This window comes from Bemisia tabaci, chromosome 1 (genome assembly GCF_918797505.1).
Source record: "Bemisia tabaci chromosome 1, PGI_BMITA_v3".
NCBI classification, from domain to species: domain Eukaryota; kingdom Metazoa; phylum Arthropoda; class Insecta; order Hemiptera; family Aleyrodidae; genus Bemisia; species Bemisia tabaci.
Window position 1 is genome coordinate 80,446,375 of NC_092793.1, and position 12,841 is coordinate 80,459,215.

The 12,841-nt window shown below is 35.9% G+C and overlaps 1 protein-coding gene across 5 annotated transcripts in view; it reads left to right on the forward strand.

Moving 5' to 3' along the window:
* Positions 1–12,126, forward strand: part of LOC109044024 (protein O-linked-mannose beta-1,2-N-acetylglucosaminyltransferase 1) — a 357,066-nt gene extending 344,940 nt beyond the window's left edge. For all 5 annotated transcript variants that reach the window (XM_019061480.2, XM_019061485.2, XM_072306271.1 and 2 more), the window contains 7 exons: positions 2,064–2,324; positions 3,829–4,030; positions 4,544–4,734; positions 6,111–6,219; positions 7,976–8,047; positions 8,722–8,831; positions 9,771–12,126. In XM_019061480.2, the coding sequence (XP_018917025.2) occupies positions 2,064–2,324; positions 3,829–4,030; positions 4,544–4,734; positions 6,111–6,219; positions 7,976–8,047; positions 8,722–8,831; positions 9,771–9,840 (1,015 nt within the window). In that variant the 3' untranslated portion in view covers positions 9,841–12,126. The remainder of the gene's footprint in view (positions 1–2,063; positions 2,325–3,828; positions 4,031–4,543; positions 4,735–6,110; positions 6,220–7,975; positions 8,048–8,721; positions 8,832–9,770) is intronic.
* The last annotated feature ends 715 nt before the right edge of the window (positions 12,127–12,841 follow it).

The following is a 12,841-nucleotide window of genomic DNA, read 5'->3' on the forward strand; positions in this document are numbered from 1 at the left end:
CTCAAGTCCCCATCATCACTGCTGCACCGCTCCATGCCAAATTGCGTGTTTAGTTTCTCTCTTAACTCGACTAATTAAAAGTGCTGTCTCTTGTGTCACCGAAAGACGCTTTCTCGTTTGTAATTTTTTTTTTCTGAATCCGATTTTTTTTAAACCTACATTTTAAAAAAATGCAAAATTTGCCGCCCCCTGCGTTAAGAAATGAGAGATGCTGTTCTTTATTACCCAATGCATCTGACGAGTTTTTCAATTCAAAAAGGAACGTATGACACTCCACAAATAAATCACGTTTGAAGTGCACACCGGAAAAAACACGATTTGTCAAAAGTATTCATTAAGTATTGCACTTTCCACAGAAGCATGTTGCACAAAAATGTCACTGTAACGACTTCCGGATATGGTTGCGACCAACTTAAGGCTCAAAATTTTGATTTGTTCGCTCCCTAAAAAAAATGGTCCATCTCTGTAACTGTGCTCACCGAAACTGACATAGAGGCCGGGCCGGGCCGGCCAGGGTCACAGGCCGTCCGTGGTCCCGGGGGGGGGGGGGGGGGGGGGGGGGGAAGGACATTGTTCAGGGTTGAAATCCCTCCTCTTATTTAATTGTTTTTTTAAATAAACCTATGCTAGGACACTATCCTGAATAACAAACAGACCAATTTGGCTGCAATGCACCGAGCCCTGCACGTGTGAACTTGAGTCATTCGTTTTTACGACTTTTCCGAGGGTCGGTGGCCGCTAGCCTAGCGGGACCGCTGTGAGGCTCGGCCGCGATTGCAGCCTTGGGCCCCCTTTGAGACCCGCTCGAATGAGGCTCAATTTGGGTTCGGGCTTCGGGTGCGATTATTCTATCGTCTAGCGACTGGCCACTACGCGGCCCAACCCCTCGAAGACGCTCCGCGCCACCTGACTATCGATATTTTAGACCAAAATATTGTATCGATATTTCAACGTTTATTTATCGTCCGTATCGATACATTTATCTCCAGAAATATCGAATCGATTTTTCTTTTTTTCTTCTGCTGAGTTGTGTATTTTACACCTCGGAAAATCGGAAATTATGGTCAATTTTTCATAGTTCGAATTTCGGATTTCGCTGGCCAGGTTGTACAGACCTACGTCACAGGGTAAACAAACCTCAAGATGCAAATACCTCCTTTTTTTTCTCTATGTAGGTATAGGACTTTTCGCGTGGCTGCTCGACGGTTTGTTAATCTGTGGAGGTTAAGCTACACTCACGCGTCGCAAGCAACCTGGCGCGTCTGCTTCTTGCTACTGCGAGCGCGCCTTCATTTCCTCCCGCACGCAACAAGGACAACCGCGATGATAAAGAATTCCATTCGGCGAAATCGAGCCGAGAGCAGGCACCACGAGTATATACATATGGGATATTTTAGTGATGGGTGGGATTTTATTTAAAATTCCTATGAATCCTAGGTTTAGTATTTACTGTAGTAAACAATTATCAATTATTCCATCACTTCTTCGGATTATTTATTTTTAATCAATCTATATTCATGTGAAGTGTAGCTCATCTGCATTTTTCTTTCCCTGGAACCTAAATGTATATTATGAATTTGAATCCATCAGAAACTAAGTCAGTCAAAATCAAATTTAACTACATACGAAGTGAAAACGATTTGTACTTCGCAAATCAAAGTGATAGTTAAAGCAACCAAACTGTGTCAGAAATGTTCCCAAATTACTGGGTAAGGCTTTTATCAGCTCATCATCTGATCCAATAATTTTAATTTTGGCATTTCATTCGGCATGTCGCCGCACGACTTCTATGATACTCAAAGTCTCACATATATAATTTGAAAGGGGGGGTCTGGGGGGGCGGCGCCCCCTCAGCAGGTAGCTTTTGCTACTTGTTTAAAGTCTATGGCAATCCTGGGTAATTTCATTCGAAGCTCATCATACTTGAGGAGCCGTTAGGGACGTATCACATAATATTGAAATCAAGCTGACGCCAAATATTTGCATACTGTATGTAATTCTTAAAGAAGGAATATGAAAATTCTCTTGCTAAATCAATAACCATCTTGTATCTCTTTTTCCAGAATGCTTCAATCACTACTTTCAGCACAAGGTGTCAATAAAGACATGATAACTGTCTTCATTGACGGGTATTTCGATGAGCCTCTTCAAGTAACAAAACTCTTTGGTCTAAGAGGCATTCAGCACACTCCAATCGGAGTAAAAAATGCACGCATATCACAACATTACAAGGCTTCCTTGACCGCCACTTTCAGCCTGTTTCCTAAAGCAAAATACGCCATCGTGTTGGAGGAGGATTTAGATGTTTCGCCTGATTTTTTCAGGTATGTTATGTCGCTCTTTTCAGACAGAGCCTCAAACATTTTCCCAGAGATTTTCTTAAGAGGTACAAACTCCTGCTACTTTTTTCTATTGGTCAATTTATTTGCAATGAAATACTTGTAGAGAGTACATACCTTACATATCTAGGGCGTAGGTAATGCATACAAAAGAGTTCCTCTGCAACGAGCAGTATTTTGGACTGTATGAACGCATGAATCAAAGAAGCCTTTGACAAGCTCTAAAAAGTAGAATAAGAAATGGAAGTATATTTCTTCTCAAAGCCTTTTCTTTTCGAATGGACCACCAAAGAAGGTGCGAATATGAACATTCTGATTCATGATCTCTCATCAAAATTGCACGCAGAACCGGTTTCTTGCAACGAAAATTACTGAAATTAACTGCTAATTAAGATATTCAACGATTTTCAATAAGTGAGTCTGAACCTCCCGCTCATGAAAAAATAAAATTCTACGCAGGTCAAATTGCGCACTGAACGTTACTGTAACAATCTCTGTGGTATGAAAATATGGCAACCTCAATCTCGGTGCTTTGGGTCAGCTGTTGCACGTTGTTAATACTTTGAGTAACATAAGGTGGAGAAGGAACATTGCTGGATTACAATAAGGATAAGTCTTCCAAAACTGTTTTAGTGCGCTATTTGATTCAAGTCGACTATTGTTTGTCTTGCAAGCAGGGAATTCGAAATTAACATAATCATTTTACTAAAAACCTTAATATCTTAGTTATGAGTCAACTTCAGTAATTTTTGCTGCGCTAATCGTGCTCTACGTTAAATTTTGGTGAGGAACCATGTACATATCAGAAAGTTTAAATCAATGGTGTGGCGTGAATGATCGATTATTGATATTTCTCCATTTGAAGCTATGGTAAAGAATGGATTATCAAGGTCTGTTTATTGATCCTTTTCCATAGGTTTGAATAATTAAACATCGTGCGGATAACAGCAATAAATAATGAATAAAGGAGAAGAATGGCCATTAGCTGTGATTAGTTTGTTAAGTGCGTTAACACATTGCCGAAGCTTTTCGACCCCACTCGGTCATCTTTGATAAATCGCAAAGCACGCCACGCCATTGGTTTAAATTTCCTCACTGTCTAGTGGTTCATTAATGGTACACCATGGCAGGATGTTGGATTGGAAATTCCCTAGCCTTCCCTTTTTGAAAACCCCTTAGTCATTAAAATTTTCGAAGTATGCACTTTTTTTGCCCTATATGCACAAATTGCTGTGATGCAGCAAAATAGTACACAATTCCCTCTGCAGTTTTGCAAAAAACTCCAGATTTTCACCTTGATTTTATAGAATTAATCCAAATTTTTCAATTGCAATTAGATTTTCTCTAATTTCTAGAAATTACTCAATTATGTCAAATGGAGAGTAACTTGTTCAATTCATGCAAAAGTAACTCGAGTCAGATTAACATTGAAAAATACCTGGATTTACTTTATTTTCTAGACCAATGTTATTATTTTTGTCCTTTGCAGTTATTTCAACCAAACTTTGAATCTGCTGGAGAAAGACAGCAGTATATACTGCATCTCAGCATGGAACGATCAAGGGTATGAGCATACAAGCAGTGATGTTACACAGCTTCAGCGTGTGGAAACTATGCCAGGACTAGGTTGGGTCTTGAAACGATCATTGTATAAGGATGAACTTGAGGTCAAATGGCCAACCCCAGAAAAGGTAAATTTGACCAGACCAAATTGCAAAATATCGTGGTATAGAAAATGCAGCCCTCGGTTTTTTTTAACAAATTTTGATCAAAAATATTGTAACTACTTCAAGAAGTATACGCCTCGTGTCCATCCAAGTATGTAAATGAATTAAATTAAGTTAAAAACAGTATTAAGAGACGAAGCAACATTAGTTAGTACAGATTATCTAGGTGTCCAGGATTTTCGAAATTCTCTGTCTGTTGCCATAAGGAAATTAAGTGCATTACACTACCAGTTTATTTAAGGATTTTCTAAGTCTAACGAGAAACTCCACTTCTTCTCTATCTTTTCACTATTATTATTTGGTTAAAGGAAATTTACAGATTTTTTCTGGAACAGTGTTCATAATCACTTAAAGGAACCAAATTCTAAAAAATATGGAGTTAGTTTGCTGTTTCATCATAACATACCAGTAATGCTCTCCTTAATTCAAAGTTATTTAACAGAGCATCTGCAGAGCTAATATCTATCTATGTTTCAGATGTGGGATTGGGACATGTGGATGAGAATGCCTGAAATCCGCAAAGGGAGAGAGTGCATTATTCCGGAGGTCTCACGAACTTATCATTTTGGCTCGCTGGGTCTCAATATGAACTCTTACTTCCAAGACACCTATTTCAAAACTCACTCTTTCAACACGCAGCCTATTGTGAAACTATCTAATATTGAAAGGTTTGTAAAAAATCTAGAAAGATATGTACTCATATCTTGATTCTTAACTTCATATAATAAAAACACTGTCTATAGGTCTGAAAAACTGGGAAATGTCAGACAATTTCATCAGGTCAGAGAAATCAGGGGAAAGTCTAGGAATTTTATGAAAAAGACTGAAATGGTGAAGTTTAAAATCTGAAAAATCATCAACTCTGTCCACACAAGCAGACTGAGCCTCTGGAGTGCGGAATTCAGTACTGTTGAGCTACACTCTGCATAGTGATCAGAGGCAATGGCGAGGCGTGAATGATTGATTTTCGATATTTCTTCATTTGAAGCTATTGTTAAAAATCGATTTTTCAGGCGTTCGTTGCGAACACCCTGTTTATTGATCCTTTTTCATAGGTTTAAATGGCAGATCAATTGATATATAGCAAAGCATGCCACGCCACTGATCAGAGGATAAAATTCCAATGAGGAATTATGATATTAGTTAATTGAATACCTAATATCCGAAGGTAACAGTTTCCATTTTTCTATCATTTGCAGTGAAATCAATGCCAAAAATTGTTCACTCTCAATTCTATGCTCCCGAATTGTCAATGTGAAAAGTCAGGAAATTTTGTCAGACAAAACCTAGAAAAGTCGGGGAATTTTTTCTCCAAAGTCTGTACACATCATGCAAAATCAATTTTTCAACAGGTTTTGGAAAAAGCAGATTCTTCTTGTTACACACACACCCAAGTTTTTTACATTTATCAGAGGAAGCCACATTGACACTATTACACAGAAGACATTGTCAAGTAGAGAGTAATGCTGTAAATATACTAGATTTTGTAATGCATCCAGAGCTTTCCATTTTCATGTTAAAATAAAGCTTGAATTGCGGCATTTAATAAAGGTGTTCAACTTCAGCAAAAATGAAAAACAAGCCAAATGAACAAGGCCAAAAACATGAAACAAAAATCTGAGGCATGTCTGTTGGGTCACTGTAAAAATCTTCGTTTTTGTTCTGTGTCTATAGCCTTGTTTTCTTTCGTTTGTTTTTAGCTTCAAACATAAGTTATACTTTACGTAATGACAATCAATAACGGAAAATATATTAGCATAACACAATTTTTCCAACAAAATCAACATGCTTAAATCTTGCTCTTTTTTTGATAACAACTCAAATACATGATTTAGTTTAGTTTCAAAGCTTTTTCAGAGTGTGTTTGATCTTCTTTAGAAGTATTTAATGTTATAATCAAACACATTACTGTTTAAAATACATGTCTAAAAAGCTCAGCTCTGTGTAAGAATTGAAAATATTGCCCAGACATTGAAAGGTTCTTGTACTTTTAAAAATACAAACCTTTTCATTTCACTTACTAATCCATTATTTCTGCTTACAGTGTTATGAAAGATAATTATGAGAAATTAGTCATTCAAATGATCAAAAAAGGTGTGATACTGGACCATAGCAAGTCTCCTTGTGAAGAGAACTTCTTGCCTGATTCTAAAGTAAGTTTTCGTTTCATACACAACGATGTATCTATGTTGCTCTTAAAATTTGATCAATATTAACAGAAATTAAGCTTCATGGATCAAAGTTAAAGTGATAACTAAAAAAATCACCCATAGTAAAAAGAATTGTCTCCTGTTTGCTAAATTATCATCAGGATTTCGAGCAGTCTGGAAGAACTGGAAAGTAGGGGAACTCATTGTAAAATTTGGTGAATTTTGCAAATAGAACGTTGTTTAACAACCCTCCGGCGATGCCATTGGAGAAATCGCCAACACCTTAAATAATTCGGATTTGGAAATAACTCAGGCTTCAACTTCTGGGTGAAACTTCAGGTGCCATCTTCGATGGCAAACCTAACTTTTAGGAGCCATCTGCTCTTTTCTAGGGGCCAAAATTATTTTTTGCATACATACATATATTACCTATCATAATGTATAAAACTATGCGAGGGGCCCAAATTAATCGTTGAAATGTATAACTTGCCAAATAGATTTTGCAAAAAATCATGCAAATTTTTTGCTCAAAACAATTACATACGTCCTTTTTTCAGGTCAAATAAAATAACCGGGCACAGAGCAATGAAGATAAAAATTTTAATGATGATTTCTAATAATAAGTTTACAAGTTTAAAGTTTTATATTTTTTTAAATGGACCACTAGACAAGGTATAAATTTAAGCACTCGGTTACATTTTTGTGAACTACAATTTCACGCAGAGCATGATTCTCTCATTGAAAATTACTGAAATTAACTCCTAACTAAGATATTAACGTTTTTATTGTTCATTGGTTGCGGAAAATTTGAATTGCCCGGTCACAAGAAACTCAATACTCTACAGGAGTCAAATCGCACCTTACAAGAGTTTTGGCAGGCTTCTCAATCAAGCATTGTTCCTTTCCCACCCTTTATTGTTCAAAGTGTAAAAAAATTACTATAGCTGAGCCAAAGCCTAATGATTGAGGCTACTGTAATTTCGTATCGCAGAGACTGCCATAGTAACGTCTAGTGTGTTATTTGACTCACGCAGACCCTTGAGTTTTCATGAGCAGGAGGTTTGAATTCACACGTCCAAAAACATGGAATATCTTGGTGAGGAGTTAGTTTCAGTAACTTTTGCTCCTTGAATCGTGTTCTATGTGAAATTTTGGTCGAGAGATACGTATTAGAGTGCTTAATTTTGTACCTTGTCTGGTGGTCTATTGAAGAAAAAAAAGAGAGGAATAGTGTTCCCTAATTATTTCAACTTATGGTGACTCTTAGCCCATCATACCCAAAGCATATTTTTTATTTTTTAAATTTTGAAGCATGGGTACTGGAACAGGAGCAAAGAAGCCATTTTAAGTCAGAAACTAAGAGCAGGATAAAATTTTCCAGTTATTAATCCAAAAGATAATTTATTCAGAAAGAAAATAGAAGTGAAGTATAGTACTGAGAGTAATGCTTGCAAAGTATTGCTTGTGACTTGTTTATGCAACATGTTTGGTCAGCCCTCCAAGTTTTTAAGTGCATTTTGCGCATGGTGCCCAGTGCAGTTGGAAGACTGACAAAACCGCTTAGGCTATCCTTCTTTAGTAATCATTTCATTTCGCTCTGCAACACATCATAAGAGCTATTATATCCATTTCGAGGCAATTTTACTCGCATTTTTATGCAGGCTCATTGAAAATTATTAAGATGGGGTCACAGAAATGTCGTTCATCGTCCATATTTTAGGGGCTACTAATATTAACTCTTAGCTTTTTATTCTTACAGGACAGTGTATTTATTATGTATATCAAAATGGAAGCACCGAAGGACCATCAAACATGGTTGGAAGTTGCTAAGGTAATTCTTTGTTTCCATTTTAAGCAGTTTAGCAGTTTTAAATCTTTGTTTGAGTAGATTTAAACATTTCTTGCATTTTATCAATCAACAAGATCTCTTTGTCTTTTTGTAATTTTACCAAAACAACCTGAAACTTAATTTTAAATCTGGACTAAACCTTTCCAGAGATTCTTGACTGGGAACCTCAAGCTAAACCTTCAAACTGTTAGACCTGTTTGTTATTACTGCTGTCTCTCAAAATTAAGCACAGGGGTGTAGAAAGTTCTTAGCCTCTACATTTTTCTAACTGGTTTTCCCATTTAAAAAACCGAGTTTTTCTCCCAAAATTTTCAAAGCTATGACTTTTTCCTCTGTACTTTATGCACAAGTTGCTGCGTTTTTGCAGGAAACGAGGAAAATCCACTGCAATTTTCGAAATACATGTGAATTTCATCACAATTTAAAAAGAAAGAAAAAGAAGATTTCAACGCAATTGCAAGTTGGCCTTGTCGTATTTTAATAGTATCATCGGGGAGTTTTTGCACCCATGATTAATTGAGGGGCTTCCCCGAAGTTCCTCTGATACACATATTAATTGAAATTGGTAAACAAGTATCAAGTATTTTCCAGGATGAATGAAAAATATGAGTTGTGCTAAGTTCACACATTACTAAGTTCTTTGTATTTCAATTTAGTGCTTCAAAATCTGGGACTTGGACGCTCGTGGCTATCACAAAAGTATGTGGCGGCTTAGGATGAAGAAAAGTGAGCTGCTGGTGATAGGTGTTCCTAACTCTGAATACTCGTACGTATATCAATTCCTCTTTTCAAGTCACCCTCTCATTAACAAAAATCTAATAAGTTTTCATTCACTGCTTTTAGCAAGAATTTATAAATCCATTTTCAATTAGTGTGTAATGGAAATATGTTCATTCCGAAAATTATCTTGGAATAGTCTTTACAACTTATTTGGTCAATTCTAAGAACACTTTCACTCCACATTTTCATTTCAAAAACATGAACAGGATGATTTCCATTAAAAATAAATTTTTTGGCCTTTTTCCAGATTCTTCCCATTATTTTTTCAGAGAAATTCAAGGCCAGGCTTACTTAGTTCGAAGGGGGTGGGGGTGAGATGTTAACTTATTAGTAGCTTAATGGATCAAAAAGTTGGCCAAAATGGCTCACGTAAAACTTGAATAGCCCCTTTATAAGTATACAAATCTAGTGGTCTGTAAAAGGGTTGTTTGAGTCGAAGATAGACTATCTGACGAGTATACAAGTATCCATCTATGAGACAGCTGAGGTGCATTGTAAGCGGTTAAGATCAACTGAAAATTGGACTACATTTTGCAATTTGAAACTACAATTCCTAGCTCAGTTTAGAAACAACATGTGTACCCTTAATTTCCCTGTGCGTGAAAGTGTTTTTACAAATTAACCAGTAATTGTTTTTCCTAATTAGAAAATTCTGTCAAATTAAAGTAGTGTTTTGATCTAAATTATGAGCAGCAATGGTCACTAGCATAGTGGCAGTGGCTGTATAAGTAACCGTTGGAGATCACAGTGCAAAGTTCAATCAAAGGTAATCGTGAGAACACTTCAGTGTTCCTTGACAGAACTTGTGCTAGCACAGCTCATTTCCAAAACTAATCATTTAATTTTGACCACTGCATAATTTTATTTTTTTAAAATTTGTTTCTCAATGATAATCTCAGCTGTCATTTTTTGTTTTGTTTTTCAGGGTGTACAAACCTGCTAACGTAACACCAATCTACCTAGAAAGTCAAAATGCGAAGCATAAAGTAAGCTAGCAGCAAGTAACTGTCTAGTCTTTTGTAGTCAATGTTGATTGAAAGTCATCATTGCTCCTTAAATTCCAAAACTGTTGAACCAATTTTAAGATTTTAAAAGTCGTTATTCTTATGTGCCTCTACTCATATATATTTTCACTTTACGTGTAATTTTTTTTGTACTATATACAACTAATCTTATTTTTTTTCTTCAATACGAGCAAAAATGTCAGTCTCACCCATGTCAATCAAAAATTGCGCAGGCTCTGAGGTTTTGACAAATTATGCATGAATTTCGAGTCAATAAGTACCATGTTTCACCATATCTTAAAGTATTATCTGAATTAGTCCAAGAACTTGTATGTTAATTGAGGTGTCCTTAAAGTTTGTGTTCTCGACGAATTTCTCAACCCATTCATAGATTAGTTTAATCGTCAGCGCCATTATGAAGGAATTGTGCATCAAGTTAACTTGCGCTGTTCATGGGCAATTGTTTTGGTTGTGTTTGTCTGAATGCTCAATAGATAGTGCCATGGGTATTGCTCTAAAGATCATTCAAGGGCACTCTATTGCCATCCTGGTTACTTGCAATGCTGAGTGTGGTAGACAAAAAAATGCTAGCAGGTGAATGGGTTTGAAAAAAAAGTCTAGCACATAAGACTACTGTCTGAAATAAGCAGAAATTAATTTTTACTGTGCAATAAGAAATCACTAAGTGTTCATTACTTCTCTGACGATGAAAAAAGTTCAGATAGAAATTCTCAATATCTTTTACTCTGATACTTTGTGTTGGACTTTAGCCATCAATATAGTTCAGTCATGATATTTCAAGTTTATCCTTTTGCTCTTTGATAGACGAGAGAACTAGAACGTTAATTTGCAAAAATGTATCTCAACAATAATTAAGGTTTTTCTAATGCTCAAGTTTGCCCTCTGAAATTCTTCCGAAGAATACTCGGAATTTTTTTGTGGAAAACATTCCACAGACAGGAAGTATTAAGGAATTTAACTTTTTCTGAATGTTTTTTTGACGAATGTTGATGCGTGAAAACATGAATTTTTTGAAAACCGCCCATGAAATCCTTCAGTCTCCCAAAGGAGTTTCGTCTAAGGGAGTAAGCTGAGTGTAGTTTTATCAAAAACTGTAATGAGACAAGCTTCATTTAGGGGGTTTGCAAACTTCTAATGGTTGAGAAGGTGAGAAAGAGTCATAAAGAATCAGTAGACATCAGAGTACCCTTTTTTTCAGCCAATATTCTAAATTTGAACATTTTTTATCAGTGTTTCAAATATTTCTGCATGGGTGATGGTATGCACACACCATGTGGTTTGTAGGGTGAAATTAAGTTTGGAGAAGCAAGTGTCTATATTTTTTTCTCTGCATTATTCCTTTTATGGACTATTTATACTGTTTTCAGAAAACTGGAAGAGGTTGTAAACCGTTCCAAGACACACAATTTTTGTAGTCACTTGTTTTGGTATTTCAGGAAATGTGTTTTGCTTGTTATTTTTCTTGTGGCAAAGAAAATGTCACATGTAGGTTAAACCTATCATGAAATATCCAGTACTGGTAATGACCCTCGTTTTGAACTGTGGCATGACTTTAGTTTTCTTGTTGCCATTCTGATAATTCTAAGTTTGTCTCTTTTGTCAATTCGACTATGACTCACAATTATTAGAAGATATTTATGCCCTATTACTCAAATTCATAGCCTCACAGTTTCCCTCATTTTTAGATGTTGGCTACAATCTACATGAGTTGTAATAAATTGAAACGTTTTGACAATAGTGTACGCTGTATTGAAAATACACATGCGTCAGAATGCATATAGTATTCATAATTCTTCCCTAGAGCATTTCAGTATCTGCATACAAGCTGACAACAGATATATATTTATAACAATAAAATAACAAGAGCATTCCTCTTTTTGATTCTCCAAGTTTTTCATGAAGCATGAAAAAATGATCAGTATCTTTCAAAGAGTGAGTCAACAGCACTTGTGAGGTTCAAGATTATGCGTACATGTAATACTGCCTCTAATAGTTTTGCCTCAATACTCCATGTAATTTTTGTTAAAGTGTACATTGATTTATTTGTCCTCTGTGATCCTTCATATTTAAGTTATTTATTTTCATCCTAGTAATTCGGTTTTTTCAATGGGAATGAAAAAACTCACGTACGTCATCATGACCAAAACTGACTGTGTTTTCCTAGTTGATATTCTTCCAATTTTAATCGACTTAGTTACTAAATGAATTGTTAATTTTTTATCCTCGACATACATAATTTAAATTGATTCAATTGTTCTTCTTTGTTTTTCTTTTCTTTACTGTAAAGTAAATCCTTTTTTTACACCTCTCAGTGAATTATGTTGCTTTCCTTCTAGGCATCTGCCATTTTACAATGCAATCTGGGCAGTGGCGTGGCGTGCTTTGCAATATATCGATTGATCGGCCATTTAAACCTGTGGAAAAGCATCGATAAATAAGGTGTTTGCAGCGAACACCTTAATAATCAATTATTTTAAAAAGTACCAGACTAGGTCAACAGTTAAAATAAAATTTAAAAAACTCACTAGTCAGAGGAAATTCGGAACTATCCCTTAACTTAACTGAACCTTAATAATCGATTATTTACCACAGCTCTTAATGGGGAAATATCGATTAATCGCAAAGCACGCCACGCCACTGAATCTGGGTACAGTGTTGTTTAGCCCTCTATTCAGGATTTCTGTGGCTTTGAAAATATAATCTTTATTCTTGATTTTTATCTAATATTCAAGTCCATACAAGTATGCTGTTGTGGAAAAAGTTGTTAAAATAATTGAATTTTGGAATGTTGGGTTTTATTTCAAAGATTTTCAATTGAGGAAGATGCCTGAAGAAAGCATTCATTACTCTCATTCATTAACCTCAATCGTGTGAAGCATGAACTTCTGGTAGGCAAACACACTGGCCAAAAAAATGGAGAATTATAAAAATCAAGGAAGATATCCAGCAGGGTCGGACTGGCTCCCATGTG